The sequence below is a fragment of the Pelophylax lessonae genome (genome assembly GCF_965119305.1).
Source record: "Pelophylax lessonae genome assembly, chromosome: 8".
NCBI lineage: Eukaryota > Metazoa > Chordata > Amphibia > Anura > Ranidae > Pelophylax > Pelophylax lessonae.
This window is the reverse complement of record NC_138775.1, coordinates 45,891,642-45,914,047: the sequence shown is the minus strand read 5'-3', so window position 1 is coordinate 45,914,047 and position 22,406 is coordinate 45,891,642. Positions and strand designations below refer to the sequence as shown.

Sequence of the window (22,406 nt, the reverse complement as noted above, 5' to 3'; positions counted from 1 at the left end):
CTGGCCAATCAGGAAGCAGGTCCTGAGACGAGTTTCCTGATTGGCTGAAAGGAGAAGCCATGCCATTGGGCATGGAGGAGGAGGGAGGAGACGCAGAAGAGGGGGAAGAAGCTGAAGTTGCTGCCGCCCCCGGGTGAGTGAGTTGGGGGGGTCCTGTGTCCTGCTGTGGTCCTGGGGGGGTAAGGTGTGCGGCCTGGTGTGGTCCGGGGGGGGTATGGTGCGGTCCGTCTGCCACCCCCCCGGCTCATGGAGCACCAGCCGTCACTGCACTTACTACTGTATACTACTTACTTATACTATATACACTTCTTGGGATTTTCTTTTATCAAAAACATGTAGCAGAATACATTTTGGCTACAATTGAAAGAAATTTTATTATTATTTTTTTTTATTATTGGATATGTTTTATAGGAGAAAGTAAAACATTGTTTTGTTTTTTTTTTGTTTTTTTTTTCAACATTTTCAGTCTTTTTTTGTTTATATCTCAAAAAATAAAAACCCCAGTGGTTTTTATTCAAATACCACCAAAAGCTTAATTTTGTGTGAAAAAATGATATAAATTTTGTTTGGGCACAGCATTGCATGACCGCGCAATTACCAGTTAATGTAGTGAAGTGCTAAATAGTAAGAAATGCCTGGTTATGAAGAGGGTATAACCTTCTGTAGGTCAACTGGTTAAGATAACTCCAAATGTGCTTATAGAAAACACGCCATAGTTTTCCTTTATTACTTACGGAGACTGTACGATACCTGTGGGAAAGTACACACGCGGCTTTGCTCTGACAACTTGTGCTTCAATGTAAATTTCCAAATTTCGTTTATTTGTTTAATTTGTAAATATTATCTCAGCCACCGAACATGTTACCGCGGATAGGATAATGATTTTTGGCATTCACAGCAGGTCTTTTACTTTATAGTTAAACAAAAAGTGATTCGTTTTCCGGCAGACATATCCACCCAGCTTATTCCAAATCTTTTCTTCATTCCAGCAGCCTGTCTATTGAGTTATTTTTAGTCCATAATAGAACTGCATAAATCTTCTCAAAACAGCTCATGTAACAGTGTAAGAAATGTGTGAAAATTTGAGCTCTTGAAACATTAAAGCAGCATAAAAAGCTCAGATAGAAAATAATGACACACGGATGATCTTTCTTCATTCCAAGTAGGATCTAAAGAATTTAACAACTCGTAGGGATTCGAGAATTTGTCTTTAACGTCTTAGAGAGATGTCCGTGTACAACCCGGATTATTTCCATTTTTTTCCCGTGCGCAGCTTTGCAGAGAATCAGATGGAATCGCACATGCTGGATAATGAACACAAAAGTTCAGGAGGTTTCAAAATCTTCATGCATTTGTAGCAGGTAACCATTTGGGAGCCAACAGTTTTTGGCCTACAGCATTGAGATTCCCAAATGTGTGGATGCAGCCAAGCCTGAAAGATATTTTCTAAAACATAGATATTTGAAAACTAGGAAAAGTCAAATCTCTAGTATTAAATTTGGACTCCAGGCACACAGCAAATTAAATAAATGTATGGTAATCTGCCAAAGGGTTTGCAATTATGTATAGCAAGTCCTGTGATTACACACCTCTACAACACTGCACACCAAGGCAAGTGACACATTTATCTCCAGGTTCATCAATCTAGCTTTTGTGTCACCTACACACCTCCAGCTATTTACTGTTCAATGAGCCAGCATTCTTAGGCCTGTCCATTATTTAGGGTGTTAATCCAGTAAAGTCGGCCATACACAGAGCGAATTTCTTTTTACTAAATTTTATTTATTTATCAATTTTTCCACTAAATTTTTACAGAGCGAATTTCTTTCCTGTTACCACGGGAAGAAATTATCGCAATTCCCCCATCAACACAGACAGTGTTCATGCGAGAATCCTTTCCATTGTCTTCTCCTGGCAGGGGAAGCAGTCCCCACCGGGAGAAGACAGTGATTATTGCTAGCAGCTATAACAGCCGCTAGTGAAGACAGTGATTATTGCTAGCAGCTATAGCAGCCGCTAGTGATAATCGCAGGTAAAACCCGGCATGCTGGTTGTACCCAAGCTGATCGATCGATCGGCTTGGTACATTCAGCCTGCCCATACATGGTTCGAGTCTCGGCTGGTTCCTGCTGAGCAGGCAGAGATTCAAACCATGTATTGCCTGCCGACGCTGTAAAAAGTACACAAAAAAGTTGAAGCTTTAGACCGGCCATAGACAATTGACAGGGGAATCCTTCCTGCTGCACCATTGGGGTTGATTTACTAAAGGCAAATAGACAGTGCACTTTGCAGGAGCAGTTGCTCCAGAGCTTAGTAAATTTACATAGTAGTTGAGGTTGAATGAAGACAATAGTCCATCCAGTTCAACCTGTGTAGGTGTGTAAGGCCGTAATCATCTCTCATACCCCTGAATGTTCTGTTCCTTGAGATGTACGTCTAATAGTCTTTTGAAAGCAACCATACTTCCCGCAGAAACCACCTCCTGTGGTAGAGAATTCCACAATCTTGTACCCCTAACAGTAAAGAACCCCCTGCGTTGCCTGAGGTTAAAACGCTTCTCCTCTATTCGCATTGTATGCCCTCGAGTCCTCATGCAATCCTTACTACTGAATAGCTTTTTTTCTATGCTGAGATCGCCATTGAGGTATTTATAAATTGCTATCATGTCCCCTCTCAGGTGTCTCTTCTCCAGGGAGAATAAATCAAGTGATTGCAGACGCTCTTCGTAATTAAGGTCCTCCAATCCCCTAATTAGTTTAGTTGCCCTTCTCTGGACTCTCTCCATCTCCAACACATCCCTCCTGAGGACTGGCGACCACAACTGGACAGAATGAGGTACAAATTCACTTTGCAGAGTACCCAATCATGTGAAATCAAAATTAAAAAAAAATAGAATTTTTGCTTGCACATGATTGGATGATGGAAGTCAGCAGAGCTTCTGCTCATTTACTAAGCTCTGGAGCATCTGGTCAAACTGCACTTTGCAAAGTGCACAGTCTATTCGTCTTTAGTAAATCAACCCCATTGTGTTCTCTTAGCGGGGGTGGGGCCTGCATAAGTCGTCCCCACCAGGAGAATACAGTGATTACTGCTAGCAACTATAACAGCTGCTAGCAATAATCTCATGTAAATCCGGCAGCCTGGTTGTACCCAAGTTCATCGAATGATCAAATTGGGTACATTCAGTCTGCCCATACATGGTTTAAATCTCAGCCAGTTCCTGCTGAACTGGCTGAGATTCGAACCGTCTATGGCTGGCTTAAATTTTCTTGGCTGTATATAATGGTAGAGGTGTGTACAGAATTACATTTCCTTTTGGCTCAGTTGTGCACCAGGTAGCTATTAGCACCACATCCCCAAAATATACATATGTTTTCCATTAAAACCCTTAACACGGCTGTGTTATAAACACAGCGGTCCGTCCTTCTCCCTGAGATGATCACAGGGACCATGCTATATAGGATCGCATGTCTCTGTGATCATCTCACAAGCCCAATCCCCCCCCCCCCACAGTTAAAATCACTCCCCTAGGCTTACATTTAACCCCTTGATCACCAACAGTATTAACCCCTTCCCTGCCAATGGCATTATTACAGTAACAGTGCATATTTTTAGCACTGATTAGTACAGTAGTAATGTCACTGGTCCCCCCAAAAGTATCAAAAATGTCAGTTAGGTTAGAGGTCCGATCTGTCCACCGCAATGTTGCATTCACGCAAAAAATCGCAGATCGCCGCCATTACTAGTAAAAAAACAATAAAAATGACATAAATCTCTCCCAAACCAATCAAAATACGCTTATTGCGATTTTTTTTTAACAAAAATATGTAGCAGAAAACAAATTGGCCTAAAATGTTAAAGCATTTTGATTTTTAAAATTTTTTTTTTTGAGAATGTCATAAAAGAATGTGAAAAATATAGTTTTTTTTTTTTTCAAAATTGTTTCTCCTTTTTTGTTTACAGCGCAAAAAATAAAAATCACACAGGTAATCAAATACCACCAAAAGAAAGCTCTATTTGTGGGGAAAAAAGGACGTAAATTTTGTTTGGGTACAGCGTCGCACTTAAAGTAACGAAGTGCCGAATCGCAAAATAGGGCCTAGTCAGGAAGGGGGTAAAATCTTCCGAGACTGAAGTTGTTAATACATGGCTGTGTCAACATCATTGGAAATGTGAAAAGAAAAAAAAAAAAAAAAGGGTTATTCCAGTTTGGAGCTTTTGCAATGTAAAAAACAAATATAAAATTAAATTAAAAATTTCAAGGAGGGTTAGTTCAAAGCTGGATATTCAGATTCTATATGTCCGGCTCTGGACCGTTGCAGATGTAATAAATCAAAGGTTTGCTTTGCTTTTATATCCTGCCGATTTTTTTAAATTTTAGTCCTATTGCTGCACATGGCCTTTTCGGATCTACACCTGTCTAGCGCTGTAGTACACCTTGATTGGTGTTTAAACACTAGACGCTTTTGTGTACTGTTCTGCAGACGTTTTGAAGAGTCCTCATTTTCTCACAATGGAAACTTCAGAAGTGGAGCTGTATGGTGCTATCACACACTTAGCTTTCACAGATGAAAGGCAGCTGAATTATTTTTATTATGCTACTTTGGAGATGGAGAGTCTCTGCTCACAATTGAAACTTACAAAATATAATGATGATCTAATACTCAATACATTCTTCAAAAAAAAAAAAAAAGTTCTCTGAATCCTTGCTGAGTAGGGGAGTCTGGCAGATCCTGAATCTGTTCAGCTGGACATTTCCATGCAAATTGTATCAGCTGCCAAGGTAAATGTTTGATGTAGCCTCTGGCGTGTGTGCCTAAATTAAACAGACACTATCATTCAGATAATGAAAATGGAATAAATGGAATAAATACAGAGTACAAAAGACACTTATACTGTACAATTCTATTTCAATAAAAATCTGTAGTTACTGGTGCATTTATCAAATAGATTTGCAGGGATTGGGAATAACCCAGAATGTACTGTATTGTTAAAGCCCAACTCCAGCCAAACGTGTTTGATTGTTTTAACCACTTCCCTACTGGGACAATTCTCAAGCTTCTCAAATACATTGCTAAAAAATTACTTAGAACCCCAAAACATTATATATATATATATATATATTGTAGAAGCTCTATAGAATAAAATGGCAGATGTTGCAATTTTGCATGTCACTTGATATTTGCACAGTGGTTTTTCGAACACAATTTTTGGGGAAAAAAACACACTTTAATGAATTTTACTGCACACAAACACAATATAATACCAATTTTTTTGTTAAAATATAAAATATCATGTTACACTAAGTAAATAGATATCTAACATGTCATGCCTCATACACACGCATCGATAGTTGGCTGTGAATTTTCGGCCAACGTCTGATCGGCCGATTTTCGGCTTGTTAGTATGATGCTTTCGACAACCGACTCCGACTTTTTGGCCGAAAAAAATCTGGTGTGCAGGCTATAAAATTTTTGTTGGCCGTCAACAAAACGGCCGATTTTCCGTCAGTCAGTACAGATTTCGGCAGACAAAAATCTGATGAACAAGACTGGGCATGCTCAGAGAAGAAAAAAACGCATGGAAAGTAAACCAGCACATGACATCACTTCTGAAGTTGGTTTTTGTTGGCCGAGAAAATTCATATGCAGTCTAGAGCACATTTCAACCAACACAACAACACTGGACAAAAGATAATCGTTGCGTGTGTACGAGGCACCACTCTTTAAAACTGCGTATGCACATGGAATGGTGCCAAACTACGATACCTAAAATTCTCCATAGGCAGAGATGTCTTTACCGGTTACCAGTTTAGGAAGTCTAGTGCTAGAATTATTGCTCTTTACTCTAACGTTTGTGATGATAGCTCACAAGTTCACAAGTGTGATGCGATCACCATTTACGCACACAATGGGGGACTTTCCTATTGCATGTAAGTACAAGGGGATGGGGCACTTTAATTTTTTTACATTTTTATTATTTATTTTATCTAAAAGTGTTTTATTACTTTATTTATTTATGTATTTATTTATTTTTGTATTAATTTTATTGCTATCACAAGGGATGAACAACATCTTTTGTGACAGCATGGGCCGTGACAGGTCATCTTTAGGGAGAGATCCGGGGTATATTAGACCCCAAATCTGTTCTCTGGCCTTTAATGCAGCCGATCAGAAACTGATCGGTCTGTTCGTCTGCTTTCCTGGCCACTAACGGCCAGATAAACAAAGAGCCAAACCCAGAAGTGACAAAATCCTCGCCGCTTCCAGTTTCTGGGGTCACAGAGAGGGAGGAACAACGTCAGTTCCTCTCTCTCTTTGTAGTGCAGTCATCAGCGCCGGTTGCCGGGGAGTTAGCGCCTAGGAAAGGAGACTCGCTGGGAGGGCCACTCAAATCATTTCTTCTTAAGAAGGAATCGCCAAGTTTAAAAGTTAATACCAGGATGATGCCTGTAGCTGCAGGCATCATCCTGATATAACCACTTCAACTCAAGGATGTCCAAGAGTGTCTATTTGTCCTGCGGTTTTAAGAGTTTTGTTTCCCTTTCACTAAAGAGTAACCAGTGGATAAAGGAAGGAAGCTGCCTGTGGTATTGCGAGCACTAGCTTAGACTCAGAGTCTTAGTGACTTTGTGCTGTTCTCGGTTCTTCAAAAAGACATTAGTCATTAATGGGGGAGGGGGCGTGGCAACCGCGAGCATGGATGGCCGCATTCTGAGGAGACCCCAATCTAATCTAATAACATCAGAGCCAATTTCAGCCCCAAAGACCTCAATCCTCCACCTATCTGTGGCGGGAACTAAGCAGGATGACTCGCTGAAGAAAAGACCTCCTCTCTCTCACTAGCCTTGGCTAACATTAAACCTCTCCTCTCCAAGATAGCAAAGAAACTAGCCCAGGAACTAGCTGCTATTAAGATGTTCATCCTTCCACAAATTCTGTATGTCTTCAGATCCTTGCCCATCCCCATAACAAACTATTATATAGCATCCTTGTCGAGTGGCTCTAAGAAATTCCTATGTAAAGGCAAAAGAGACAGAAGTTCCCACTCCATTCTTATTAGGCACAGCTTAAGGTGCACCTTAGGCGGTGCAGGTATACCAGACTTACAAGTCTACTATTGGGCAGCTCATCTGGCTCAAATTAAACACTGGATCTCCTCAGATGAGACTCCTCTATGGGTAAGGTTGGAAGAGGCCCTGGTCCCAGGCCGTTATCTAAAAATGCTCTTATTAGCTGATATGTGGAAACAACTTCCCCTCAAAGATATTCCACTCCCCACCCAAGCCTCTATGCTAGCATGGAGGCATCTCACTAAACTAAGGTCACCTCATCGCACCCCCTATCCGTCATCCCCTAGAATCCACATTTTTGAAACCCTGATCCCTAACCTATCAACTAGAACCCTAACCTCACAGGGAATTCTTCATTTAGAAGATAAATCAGATGGAAATTCCCCATATCCCCTGAAAGAACTGTCCACCAGATACCAACTATCCCCCAAAATAAAATTCTCCTGCATAAGAGTGCTGCATTTCTTGACGAAAAACCACATACCCAAATTTGAGATAGCCCCTAAAGCATGGGAGTTCTATCTTTCACCTAATCTTAAATCCAAAGGTATAGCCTTGGTCTACAATTTGCTGAAAGACAACATTTATTTTAGTAAATCAGACCCTATGCTTAAGTGGGAAAAGGACCTCAAAGAATCCTTCTCACTAGAACAAGGGAGGGCAGCCTTCCGCTCCGTAGCTCAGGCTTCTCACTGCTTAGGGCATCGAGAACTCTCTACCTGTACCAAAAACATAACAAAACCCAATCCCGCCCTAGCAGTCTTAAATATAGGAATCGATATCTTCCCACCCTGGCAAAAGACAGTTACCTCTCACATACTACTAGCAGCACACCTCTTGATCCTAAGAGACTTGAAATCCCCCTTAGCCCTTAATCTCTCAGATGTAGAAAGAATGGTTGAGCACAATTATCATTTCAAACCCATGTTAGCACTAATAGGTATGACAAGCAAGAAGGGCAATAAATCATGGAGTATATGGCAAAATAGGAAAGGCCCTCGCCAAGTTAAGTTCACCCTAGCTGACATTGGATAACATATCCACGTATGATGGTGTATTGTACTGCATTGTACATACTATGGCTCACTAAGGTTATATTTATGTAACTAAGTTTCACTATTGCTACTCTTTCCTAGCAAAGTCATTAAGAAATTGGATGTGTATTCCTTACAGTAGAATAGGATAGTCTACTCCCCAGGCACAGTTTGTCCTAAATGAGGTGTCTGGGTAGATAGACAAATCCTAAGACCTCTACTATATACCTTCTAATAGACAGCTAACAGATGATCACACTGCTCTCCCTTAAGATCGCCTCCCTATATTATTTGCAATCACCCATTTGATGTATTTGCCGTTATTTCTTATAGCTTTACAATGATCAACAGAATATGTTTACATATTTTTGTTACCTGTTAAAATTCTAACAAAAATATTGAAATAAATATTCATAAAAATAGACATTAGTAATTAATTATTTACCCAGTGGGGATTTTCTTGGGAACTCTATCTGTGCTACTTGTAACTCAGTGAAAGATCAGTGGGAAGAGAAGTGTCCTTAGCTATTTCAGCATTTTTTCTTTGGGGTATTCCATTCCCCCTTCACTCTGTCCAAGTTTAATCTGCAATAAAACAATAAAAATACACTCCCTAGACTGTTGCTATTTGATACAATGATGGTCATTGGATTACTGTGAATAACCCTACCTGTAATGATCTGTATTAATAATAATACACTAGGGAATGTTGTATCTAATAATGTAGGAGGATGTCAGCAGGCTTCCCCCAATTAGTGCTTTCTACACACTCTCCCTACTGTTGGGCTGATACATGAACAGCATATAAATGAAAAATCATAACAATAGTAACGTAGCTCCCAGTTGTCCCTCATCTGTAGGAACAGTCCCTTTTTTAAACTAAATCCCTCTACCTACTTTCTGTTTTGAATGCCTCTGTTAGATTTGATGTACCACTCTGTATAAATACAGGCACTAGTTAACTGCAGAAAGGGTTTCTGTTGCACAAAACTTTTCATCTAAACTTAAAATAACTGTATTGATTATTTGAACTTCTAGAATAAAGAAAAAAAAGAAGAACTAATGGGCTGCATGCAATTCGCCAGCATCAGGATCGCTATTACACTTCTTTCCTTTTCGTCTGGACTGGGTATTACTACAAAAGTTCCCTAAAAGGTTGTAGTTTGCAAGAAGTGCCCACAGAAAGTTGTATGCTCCAATTAAGGTTAATGGGTTCATTCATACGGGCACAGGGAGCTGTACATCATGAAAAACAAACATATCTCTGCGCCCAGAAGTGACAGGCGTTTGCATACAGCCACACGAACAAATCAACTACAGGCTGCATCTGAACGCTGTGTGAAAGTGCTAAAAGAGGTAAATGGCACAGAGGGTTCTCAAGGATGCACCAAGAGGCTTCAGAATATCAGTTCTGAGCAGAGAAATTTTTTTTTAGTTTACTCCAAGATTGCTAATTCCCAGTTTGGGTTCTGGAGTTTGGAGGATTCAAAGAGCTTTGGAGGAACAAAGGCTCTAACCCTGTGTACAGGTTTACATGGAGACCAGCAGAATGTGTGTGCAGGTACACAGGAGATCCCCTGCCCAGAGACAAAGGCATGGGTAAGAACAGTAGAGAGCTGCAAAAAAGAAAAAGGGAGCAAGGGAAGTACAACATTTATGACCACAGCAGTGCTGGAAATTGGTCTGAGGAATTGGACAAAAGCCTTGGGACCTGAGTAGTGACACTGCAAGGAGAAGCAAGGAGGCTAAATACCAACTCTGCTTTTGTGTTGTAAAGTGCTGGTGAAAACTCCTGCGACAGTAACATTTTTTTTCATTGGACTTTTTTTTACTTTCTTTTAAATGAAAGTGGGCCAACAACCCCTAAACAGTATTTCCTGCCTGGAGTGAACTCATTGAAAAAGTACTCCACTTAGGTCAGTGGTTCTCAACTCCTGTCCTCAGGACCCACTAACAGGCCAAATTTTAAAGTGTTGCTAAACCCACAACAGTAAAATCTGTCTATAGATGCAGAATAGCATGCTTGTTATAGTCACTGTTTAACTTAAGTGATTAATCCTCTGCATTGTGTAAAAAGGCTGTGTGATCCTGTATGCACAGATCCTCCCCCTCCTGCATGGTCACTCTGGACAAGTCCAGATAAGACACAGTAAGTGTAGTCCAGCTGCACATGCTTAGTTTGGTCTCTATTGTTGGAGAGAAAGCTCCCTGGTTTGAACTGAGCTATTCAGGTCACATGGTATTAACATCACACATGTGGGCATGTATACAGATCCTAAATAACAGCCCAGTCCCTCCCTTCTCCTCCATGCCCAGTAACTAAAAAGGAACACAGTAAGTGGGATGTCTCCCCTTGATTGATGGATGATCAGTCTCCCATAAGAGTATGAGGACACAGGCTATAGAGGATTTCAAGAGACAGTGAAATATCTTCCTACATGAACACTCTGGACCCGGGTGGACCCTGCAGTGTATCACGTGACCGCAGTATACAGATCAGCTAACAAGGTATATAGCTACAGTATTTTTATGTAAAAAGATTATTTATAATCTGTGGGCAGTGCGGGGGTGCTGATGAACATTTTTTATATTACTAGGTTTAGTAACACTTTAAGTATTACTTTAGGGAGATGCAGACTAGAATACTGCAATCACTGAGCAGCAAATGATATCACCTGTGATGTATTTCAGTTATCTTGCAAACCTGGCCTATTAGTGGGTACTGAGGACAGAAGTTGGGAACCACTGCTTTAGGTGAATCCCCAAAAATATCACAGCTGGCAATAGCACATTTAAGAAATTTATTTGTACAGGGATGGATGTGCACCCCTGGATGCAGAAAGTTTATGTTTGTGACCACTCGTATGCCCTGTACACTATAAATGTTTAAATGTGTGATTACCATTATACAGCCACAGACTGTAATTGATTCGTACAGCATCTGTTTGCAAATACCAGTCATTTCTGGACATAGTGATATGCATGTTTTTCACAATGTATGTTTGTCTGCGCCAATTCGAATGAGCCCTAATAATAAATAATAGTGTTAAATCACTTTGGGATCCAGATGAAGATCTGTTGTCAATAAGTTGCAATTGACAAACATGTGTGTTGAAGGAAGAATCCATTTTTAAATAAAATACTTTAATCAATGCATTTCATGACATGATCTATTCTCACTTATTAGTTCTCCTCATGTTTTGTAAAAATAAAATATTAAAATAAAAACTATAAGCATGCTAAAAACTGAGAACTGTAGGGGGGCCTTTCATCCCATAGCACCGTTCGTGTGCATTCAGGGGTCTCGGTTCCCCAGATGGCGCTTGTTATGGAGAAACATATTGGGAGGAGCCTCACATGTGACGTCATTCCGCAAGTTGGGTGGAAGCTCAGCCATGCTGGCTGTTTGAAACACACGCAGCTTAGGATCAGGCATTTTGTAAGTGCAATCTTATTGTTTTAATAAATTGGTTTGGTTAAAGTACTACACTATATAGACCTCCTCATGCTTTTAATACCCTCCTTGGAGTACATTTGCCTTAGGAGTTCTGGGAGTCTTTATATTCTGGATTGTGGTACACTTCGCTGCAGGGCAGCAAGGCACTTTGTGATCTCCTTTCAAGATCATCATCTCTAGTAAGGGGTTCTCTTAACTGCTTGTGGTGAGGAGTCTTCGTGAGCACTTTCCTGTGGTGGTATATTCCAGTATTTTCCACATTTAAATAGAAGATTGTGGAGGAATATGAATCAAGCACTATTTCTTGCACTTTAATAGGAGTTTATTTTATTGACTATATTTGGACTTTTTTTGCATCTTATATGCTGTATTGTGGACTTTTGTTTTTCACATGGAACAAGTTTATTATGTGTATAACTTTTTTATGGACAGCGCACTTAAATATTTTTTTTTTATATAGTTTTTTACTCATCCTAACTGGATAGGTGATCAGATGCTGCAGTCTTATATTATTTAAATTAATATTTTTTTTTAGTAATTGCTTTTATTGATCATTTATTTATAAATGGATTGTTGTCACTTAATTATATCACTGTATAAGTACCATATTTTACTTTATCTAGCGAGCGCACACATTTTTTTGTTTAAAGGGGCATTCCATTAGGCAACCCATTCTAAATGAATGTATCTATGCATGCAAAAATTGGTCATGCATGCTTTATATTGAAGTAGGGCAGTGCAATGCACAGAGCATAGACATCTGTGCATTGTGGTGCACTGTTAGCTCTTACTAGCAGGGCCCCCCTGACTTCTTAAATGGTTTTGTAACTTTTTTAAAGCACTGTGCTGTTGGTGCAGTCCCATATTATAATAGTAACAATAATAAGTGTATGGGTAGGGGTGATGTGGTGCAGTGACCAGAAAACACTCAGATGCCAATTTCAGAAAACAGAACTGTACTGACACTGGAGTTCAGTAATACACAACAAGCCCAGGGGGAAGGCAACCAGACCGGGCACACTCACAGGATGTAACAGCGATGGGTAGAAGCAGTAGGTCTGAGGTGTGCCCGCAGCATCTGTCTTGAGGGGTTGAATGCAGCCTGGCTAGTCCATACCCAAGTGGGGAGGCTTCTAGGAAAGATGGCGTATCCCTGCACTTTCCCTATTCATCTGGAACATCTCCCTTATGCTAAGCACTATCCCTTGCAGATGGGTGACCTGACCCTACTCTAGACACACGTGAAATGCGTGGAGCCCAGAAGCCAGGGTCTTAAATAGCTTCCGTCTGACCCAAGATGGCTTCCAAAGTCATATGGGATGCCAGCATCCATCAGATGTTGCCTCTCTGTTACTGAGGAGATCCTAGAGGACCTAGGTTCCTGTTTACTGCCTCTTCCACCTGCATTGCCTCTACGGATGAGCGTCACCTGCAGTGGAGAAAATAGACTGCACTTACCTACAGATGTACGGTAACACGCATCTTGAAGTCCAACATAACACGGGTATTGTATGAACGAATCCTAAAAAAAATTGTGGGGAAAAAAATCTCCTTAAACATTATGAAACATTATTCATTCAATTTGTGTCAGTAATTTTCCTATGGTGTTGGTCCCTAATTGAACAGACCAGAGAGGCGTTGTTTCCTCGCTGATTCTTCGCTTGCAAAAGGGATTTTGTAGCATTTTGGGCCAGCCCAGGAGTGATTTCTTAAGGAGAAATGGCTGCTACTCCTTCTGCTGATATCATGGTGCTAACAGATCATTTTTGATGCATTAGTAGGTCTGAGTGTGCATAATCAGAACTGTGGCAAGGGTTTGCCTTCTTGCAAAATGTTTTGGAAAACCATCCTTCTTTACCATCTCAAAAAATTAGGAGGTATTAGGAGACCTGTTCTGGGCCTGTTACGAGGCCCAGAACAAGTATGTAGATCAGGAAAGTTAGATATCAATCAGAAGTCCTGTTTCTGTATAAATTCTCTAGGCTATTGATTCAAAACACTGAAATATGAGGATGCACATGACAGCCAGCAGTTTCGGAAGACGTTAGCAAAGACAGCCTCAATGTGTTCATTTACTTCTTTGGAGAACTGCGTTCTTTTACTCTTTTTCTTATACTGTATGTAACCTGAAGACTTATTTTTCCCTGTAGTGTTACGACTGGAGGAATTACCAAATGAACAGACTCAGCGCTTCAGAGATGCAGATGCTGGCCAGTCTGAAGAGGCAGCAAAATGAGGAGCTGGAGGAGGAGGGGATGTCACATGGCTTAAGCCAATCTCAAATAGACCATTGTAATGTCAGCATGAGCACCAGCAGTGATGACACAGCCACATGGAACTCCTGTCTGCCTCCGGTATGTGTATCCGTTATATAAATTAAAGCTGATCTCCAGACCTTACCTTCCAAAGAATGTGTACTCCTATCCAGTGCTAAGCTTTACATAGCTCAGCGACACAGCACAGCCCTGTCTAGCAGGGCAGAAGACCTGATTTTTCTCTGCTGCAGTTCAGTAACTCTTACAGGTCTTGTCCCTCCTCCAGCCTTTGACTGGACAGTGAAAGGACATGCAGAAAACTGAGGAGCTCATCTCTCAGTCACTCTGCTCTTTTCCCTTATCAGCATGAGACTTTAGCACACATTATTGTCTCTAAGTGCTCCTCCCCCTCCCCCCAGTCTAAATTCTGCTGTGCAGGAAATGTAAATGGCTGATATCAAGTCAAATACCTATACTGCGTGCAATAAAAAAGTATTAATAACAATGTATTAATATATGCAATATTCATTTGTTTTATGTGTTTGAAGGTAAGCTTTAAACAGCTTAACTCCAAACTTAGCTTTAAACAAGAAAATGGCTCACTGCCGCTATACCAGTCCAACACTAGGGTTTGGGAGTTTCTGGGATCCCAAAATGAGGACATATCTAGAGAGTACTCAAAATCAGTCCTCTCTTCTCACTTATCAATCCAAAGAGTACTCAAAATCAGTCCTCTCTTCTCTCCCCTCTCCAGACTATCCCTGAACTCCTCATCCTGCATGGGTGAGAACCCCTTAGTACTAAAATGTCTTCAAACCTTCCCCCTTAAAGGACCATAGCCCAAGTAGTGGGGGAAATATACCTGCCATCTAGGACCCATCCCTGGCATCCTGTACAATATACAAGAAAAAAGAGGAAGGGGGAAAAAGGAAAGAGACCTCAAAGAAGTTTAGGACCATTATGCAATCACATATTTTTGCCTTTTTCAGTTTATGCCTTTTTCATAAATTTTGAATCAATTTAAATAAAGTTTATTTTAGGAGTGTTTCCTGTCCCTTGGATGAGGTAGGGACTTCTTTGAGTCTCTTTCCTTTTTCCGCCTTTCTCTTTTTTTTTAACAATTGGTATTGAGGGAGTAAGGGGAACTCCACCCACCGTCTAGTATTATCCTGTACAATATACACTGCTCAATAAAAATGAAACAAACACTTTGAAAACACATATGATCTCAATGGGGAAAAATATCATGCTGGATATCTATACTGATACAGACTGGGTAATGTGTTAGTAACTAAAGGGTGCCACATTGTTTGATGGAAATGAAAATTACTAACCTACAGAGGGCTGAATTCAAAGAGAATCAAAGTGAAAAAATGATGCAGCAGGCTCATCCATTTTGCTGAAATTTCTCTGCAGTACTCAAAATGGTGCTCAGTAGTTTGTATGGCCCCACGTGCTTGTATGCATGCCTGACAATGTTGAGGAATGCTCCTAATAAGACGATGGATGGGGTCCTGGGATATTTTCTCCCAGATCTGGACCAGGGTATCACTGAGCTCCTGAACAGACTAAGGTGCAATCTTGCGGCATCAGATGGACCAAAATATAATGTCCCAGAGGTGTTCTATTGGATTGAGGTCAGGCAAGCATGGGGGCCATTCAGATATCAATTCCTTCATCCTCCAGGAACTGGCTGCATACTCTTGCTGATACCTAATGGCAGTCTGGGTGCATTGTCTAGCCTGTAGAGGTCTGTGCATCCCTCCATGGATATGCCTCCCCAGACCATCACTGACCAACCACCAAACCGGTCATGCTGAATGATATTACAAGCAGCATAACGTTCTCCACGGCTTCTCCAGACCTTTTCACATCCCTTACATATGCTATGGGTGAACCTGCTCTCATCTGTGAATAGCACAGGGTGCCAGTGGCGGACCTGCCAATTCCGGTGTTCAGTGGCAAATGCCAATCGAGCTTCACGGTGCTGGGCAGTGAGTACAGGGCTCACTAGAGGACACATTAATGGCCCTCAGGCCACCCTCATGAAGTCTGTTTATGATTGTTTGATCAGAGACATTGGCCTGTTGGAGGTCATTTTGTAGGGCTCTGGCAGTGCTCCTCCTGTTCCTCTATGCACAAAAGAGCAGATACCGGTCCTACTGATGGGTTAAGGACCCTCTACGGCCCTGTCCAGTTCTCCTAGAGTAAGTGCCTGTCTCCTGGAATCTCCTCCATGCTCTTGAGACTGTGCTGGGAGACACAGCAAACCTGCTGGCATTGGCACATATTGATGTGCCATCCTGGAGGAGTTGGACTGCCTGTGCAACCTCTGTAGGGTCCAGGTATCGCCTAATGCTGCCAGAAGGGACACTGACCCTACCCAAATGCAAAACTAGTGAAAAACAGTCAAAAAAGATGAGTAGGGAAAAAAATGTCAGTGGTCTTCACCTGTTAAACCATTCCTGTTTTGGAGGTTGTCTCACTGTTGCCCATTTAGTGCCCCCATTGCAAATTTCATTAACACCAAAGCAGCTGAAACTGATTAACAACCCCTTCTGCTTCTTACTTATATATATATATAACCATACACTGCAAGACATTACTTGAAATACTCTACACTGGGGGGGTGATTTACTAAAATTGGTGCACACAAAATCTGGTTCAGCTGTGCATAGGAACCAATCAGCTTCTAGGTTTTTCTTGTCAAAGCTTAATTGAACAAGCTGAAGTTAGAAGCTGATTGGTTATTACTATGCACAGCTGCATCAGATTATGTCTGCACCAGTTTTAGTAAATCTCTGCACTGTATCTGCATTTTTGCATCTATAACATATGGAATGCAATGTGGAGCCTCCACAGATATATAGTGTGCATAATGCTGTAGATAGTCGAAAATAGGGGGAGAATGTTAACATGTGACCTGTTTTAGGTTTATTCTTCCTCTCACTACACATCTCGCTAACCACATTTATAAAGCTGCATTTCATAAATGAGTAAGACAAGTTTTTTTTAGAAAAGTAGCGGTATGGCTGTAGTTAAGTCCTTATTGGCCCATCACTATGATTGGCAGTCTTACAGGCCAATTCCCGCTGGCTGCTGCATCAGTAGTGTGTCCCTGTAGCTCTGAAGGGACATGTTTGTGACATAGCGGCCAGGTGGATGGAACCACAGTATGCAGCAGGCATATGACAAACATGGAAGTGTCAGATGCTAAATATTCCAGCACTGCTTCTAGCCCTGCAAGAGAGTGAACACTGGGTTTGACCTGCATGCTAATGGTATAATTGTATGTACCAATGCTGTATTTTTTTTAGCTACTGACAAGGTCCTTTTAAAGGGCTTGTAAAGGTAGAAGGTTTTCTCTGCATTATGTGCATTTACCCTGAGCCCCCACATACATACCTGAGCCCGATCTTGATCCAGAGCTGTGCCAGAGAATAGAGGCTCTCTCCGTTCTCTTCACTGGACATGGAGTCAGATGTGGGAGCCATTGGCTCCTGCTGCTGTCAATCACAATCTGTGAGGGAAGTGAGTGGGGTGGATAGAAGCGGCACAGAGCGCAGCTCAGGATCAGGCCCACATGAATGTCCCCTTAGCAAACAGCTTGTTATGGGGGCACTCTGCATGGGGGAGGAGCCAGGAGTTCCGGTGGGGGACCACAGAATAGGAGAATCAGGACTGTTCTGTGCAAAACCATTACACAAAATAGGTAAGTATGACATGTTTGTTATTTTAAAAATATGTTCACAATCACTTTTAGTGTTTAAATGGATAACTCAGGTTACCTTTTAGGTTTTTCATCTCTGGGTCTCTCTGGGACTTGAGGGCCCATGCTTACCAGATGTGGGTTGGACAGGTTCTCCTGTTCTCAATAGCTCACTTCTATGACAGGTGAAAAGCTAGAGACATTCATAATGATGCCCTGGCCATGCTTCTGGATTGTTCTTACACAAGGTCCTATAAGACAAAATATCCATCTGCTCCTGCTTTATAAATTAAGTTTGCTCAGTTTTAATGGGCACTTAATATTTCAGGTTTACAGTACAATGGGAAAGAAATATGGTCCCACACATTGCCACACTTATTTTGAGCAATAACCTCTATCCTATAGGAGTAAAACTACAATTACAGTTTATAGCAGCCATTCTCAACCAAGATTTTGTGGAACCCTAGGGTTCCTTCAGAAGTTACTAGGGGTTCTTTGAGCTGTAGCTGATTGACCTCCATCTGAGGGTGTCTGCAAAGTTCCAGGACCAACACCACATGACATATCCAGCAGCATGACATAAATTATTTTTTGTAGCTGTCTGCAAGGGTATTCAAACCACTGCTGCAAGGCAGTCCATAGATGGTCCAATTTTCTTTCCTGGTTGCAGGAAAGAAAATTGCTTGATTGCTTGAATCTCCATCGTGTTCTCCTGGGGGGAAGGGGAGCGCGAGAGCCGTCCCAGCCGGGGGAGCACAGTGATTATTGCCAGCAGTTATAGCCGCTGGCAATAATCACATGCTGAAACTCCGATATGCTGGTTGTACCCAAGTCAATCGATGAATCGCCTTGGGTAAATTCAGCCTGCTCAAAGATAGTTGAAATCTCAGCTGGTCCCTGCTGAACCAGCCGAGATTCGAACCATCTATGACTGGCTTAAGAGGAGGCTTTCTTCCAACTGACCATCAATGCAAGGGGAATTTTTCCCTCAATGAGCTGGCTTTAACAAGAGTTCCCTGAGACATGAAAATTTTAAGTGTACCTTTGGGGTAGAAAGGATGATAAAGGCTAGTTTATAGGATACAGACTGTTTTCTTTGTATGTTTTATTACTTATTGAATCTTAACTTTTTGAGCACCAGAATAAGTTGTTTGTTGGCCAGAGGTGTTTCTATCTGTAAACTCTGCAGCACTGATAATAGCCTGTGTTATTCAGAATGCAGTCGTTTGCTTTCAGAAATAAGCAGATTGATGTTATTATCAAGGCGAGGTGACACTCCAGGTAGAAATGCTAATGCTGAGAAGTTAATGGAGTCTGTATAGCTAGAGGCCCTGCCTGTGATTGAAACATCTGTGTTGTAGCTGACATGTACCCATTCATAAAACATCAATTCATTCCTGTCTTACCTCTGTTGCCATGCAAGCATTGGCCAGAAATCAAATACATGGAAAAGGGGGATAAGGTGACCGAGAACCTTCTCTTGCACCCAGGTCCTCAGATTATGGAAGGACCCCTTAGGCTGTGGGCCATTGAAGCTGTTTTTCAGTAGCAGATTTCTGATCATGTTTTTTATTCTTTCTTCTTAGATCTTTAGTAAAAAAAAAATCAAACAGAACAAATAAAATAAGTAAATAAAAAGTATTTCCATCTATAATATATGTTTTGTTATCTTTTAAAGTAATTATTTCCATTTATATCTATCAGCAACTTTTTTTTCTTCTAAAAGTAAAGGTGATCGCTATACATATCTGCTGTACCTATCAGTGCCTTCTTTCTGGAGGGATTGTTCTGGGTAAGCCTAAAAAAGAAAAGCAATGCAGCCGCCACATCTAATGATTGGGAAACTGCAATATATTACTTTTTTTGGTTTTGGCTTTAATATCACTTTGAGGGCAGGGAATGATGTAAATGTACAATATGTAAAGCATAAATTGTTGGCACTATATAATTACCTGTAGTAAATAACTTCCTGATGACGCCTTTCCGGTGAAATGCATTGAGGTATCCGAGTGATACCACTTCCAGTTCATGGCAGGTTCTAGTGGGGTGGAACGCAGGTGGAATGCACGCTATTGCGGAGCGGCGATTCCAAATTTCAGCGATATATGCATGCAAAGAATGCCACTAGAGGTGCCACAATATCAATAACTTGATATTAAAGTTTTAATAAAAGGCATTGCACAATGAAGTCTTTTTAACTTTTTCTTGAGAGAATTTATCACTGGATTGTGAACTCCCTGTATGGGACCTGGTTACCATAGGTGGATTTGCCTTCCAGCTAGAGGGATACTACAGGCACTATAGGTCCTTAGTGGCCTGAGTGCATTAAGTGAGTGTCCAATTTTACACTAGGTGGCGGAACAAGCAACACCAGCATAGAGTGCTAATAGTAGAAGCACATATCACTTGGCAAAATCTTTTTCGATGGACTTCATGAATTGATCACCATTTGTTGGATATTAAATGATTTATAATAATTATCAATTTATAATTGATTTATAAAAAGAGACCTTGGGCACTAAATCACTTGTTAAAGTGGCACTGGGGTGTGCATGAAGCTATTGTTGCACTTTATTTATGAGAACACTTATATTTATTTGCACTTTAAATTTATATTTCTATAACACTAATATTCTTGTGAATGTTTAAAAATGTGCACTTTATTTTTTTTTAGAAGATAGTTGATGCATTTTATATTTTTATATTCTTATTCCAGCACTATTTTCTTGAAATCATTTACACATGAGTTGCACTGTTCATCCAAATTAATCAAGCACAATATTTATTATTTATAATACATATTATGACTGTGTGCTAATTAGTAGCAGCGCCTCACTGATCACCCTCAGTAAATAAACATAAAAAAAAAAAAAAAAAAAAAGCAAAATCCATAAAGACACGGATGAGCGAGTTTAGGGTGGAGGAACATGACTGGCCTGCACAGTCCTGACCTCAACCTGATAGAACACCTTTGGGATGAATTAGAGCCAGGCCTTCTCTTCCACATCAGTGCCTGACCTCACAAATAGCACTTCTCTGAGTGGTCGAACATTCCCATAGACACACTCCTAAACCTTGTGGACAGGCTTCCCAGAAGAGTTGATGCTGTTATAGATGCAAAGGGTGGGCCAACTCAATATTGAACCCTACGGACTAAGATTGGGATGCCATTAAAGTTCATGTGCTTGTAAAGGCAGGCGTCCCAATACTTTTGGTAGTGTATTTCAGTGGAATATGGATTTGAGGAAACCTTTATTAAAGGATATATAGATGTTTCAATTGCTATCCTCTCCCTCCAAAAATTCTTGGTGAACAGACAAGGACTCACTGCTCAAGGTGGTGTAATTGCCTGATGACTCACACCGGTGCATGACCTCGCTCGCCTCCGTGAAAACTTGATAAAGGAAAAGGAATTGGCAGCACTCCAGGTTGAGTCAAAATCCAGATTAATTGACTTGACATCCAAATTATGACAATTGTGACAAGGTATACCTTGTCACGATTGTCATAATTTGGATGTCCAGTCAATAAATCTGGATTTTGACTCAACCTGGAGTGCTGCCAATTCCTTTTCCTTTATCCAAAAATTCTTGCCTAGCTGTCAGGCTAAGCCAGTGGATTCAGTCATTTCTGTGGGGCTGACCTGAAAACACTTTATCACCATTAGACACTTAATGGAAAATGCTCAAAAGAAGGTTGACGTGACTTCTGAAAGGAGTCACAACAATCTCTGTAGTGATCATGAAGTCATCTCTTTGTTTCTTTGCAGGCTTTTGATTGGTAAATGATACAGACCAATAACAAGCTGACAGCATTTTACGTAGAACACATATTTCTTCGGTAATCACGCAGTCTAGCAGGAGGCAAAAGGGTGAAGCTTGTACAGAGAGACGTCATTGTGCACTTGTAGTTAGGTCAACTTGATCTCCAACCCCAGCCATGACATTATGCATAGTGCATACTATGAGGATTAGCGTCTTCCCATTTCCTGGCTAGATGTTATTTCCTGAGTAAACATGCATTTCTACATTGTTCATATAAGTGCATTTAAAATCAGATTGATGGAACCATTAGAAACTCACTTTAGAAAGAGCAGTGGCAGCACAGCTATAAATCTAGGCCCAGTTCTATGATATTAATGTTACATTAGGTGGCCAAGAGCTCTCACTCATTGATTTTGTATACTGTCCTCCTGACATCCACTTCGCCCTGCAAGTGGCAGTAAATTACCAAGTGTAGGAACAAAACATAAATATGCCATAAGAAATATCATTTGGATTTGTATTTAAAGCTAAGCTTTTATGCCAGGTAGCAGTTTTTTGGGTAATAAAATCCGAATCAAGCCTGAAACATTTAGAACGTTATTACATTAGATAGCCAATAGCTAAATCTAGTGATTTCACAAGTATGGAAGGAATACTGCTGTTCAGGGGTATACCAGAGGGCTGGGGATTTTCTATCATGCCTAGAGAGAGCATAGTGAATTAAAACATGGACTGCATTAGTGGGTTCAGGGACCATTGTAAAAAGAACTCAGGGTAGGCAAAAGGACAGCCATCTTGGAATTGTAACAAAGGGAATGTACATAAAAAACTTCTACAGATGTAGAGTTATGCAGCCTTTATAAGACAGATATAATACAATTTGAGAAATCACAATCATTTCAATACCATCCTGTCTGTTAAATGATAAATTCTGAATAGAGTAGGAAAAGGTTAGAAGGTTTTTTTTTTGCTGTCAGTGTTTCCCTTTACATTCTTTCTGGAAACACAACCATAAGCAAAAGGATATCTCTCCAAAACTAGGTTATAGTGGTTGTAGACCCTTACATATACCCAGTGAAGTGAACAGCCTTGGATGATACACAGAGATTAAACAA

General features: G+C 40.7%; 1 protein-coding gene across 1 annotated transcript in view; it reads left to right on the top strand.

Moving 5' to 3' along the window:
- Positions 1-22,406, top strand: part of CFAP20DC (CFAP20 domain containing) — a 476,046-nt gene that overhangs the window by 335,736 nt on the left and 117,904 nt on the right. The window contains exon 15 of the mRNA XM_082266497.1: positions 13,714-13,917. Coding sequence (XP_082122623.1) covers positions 13,714-13,917 — 204 coding nt within the window. The remainder of the gene's footprint in view (positions 1-13,713; positions 13,918-22,406) is intronic.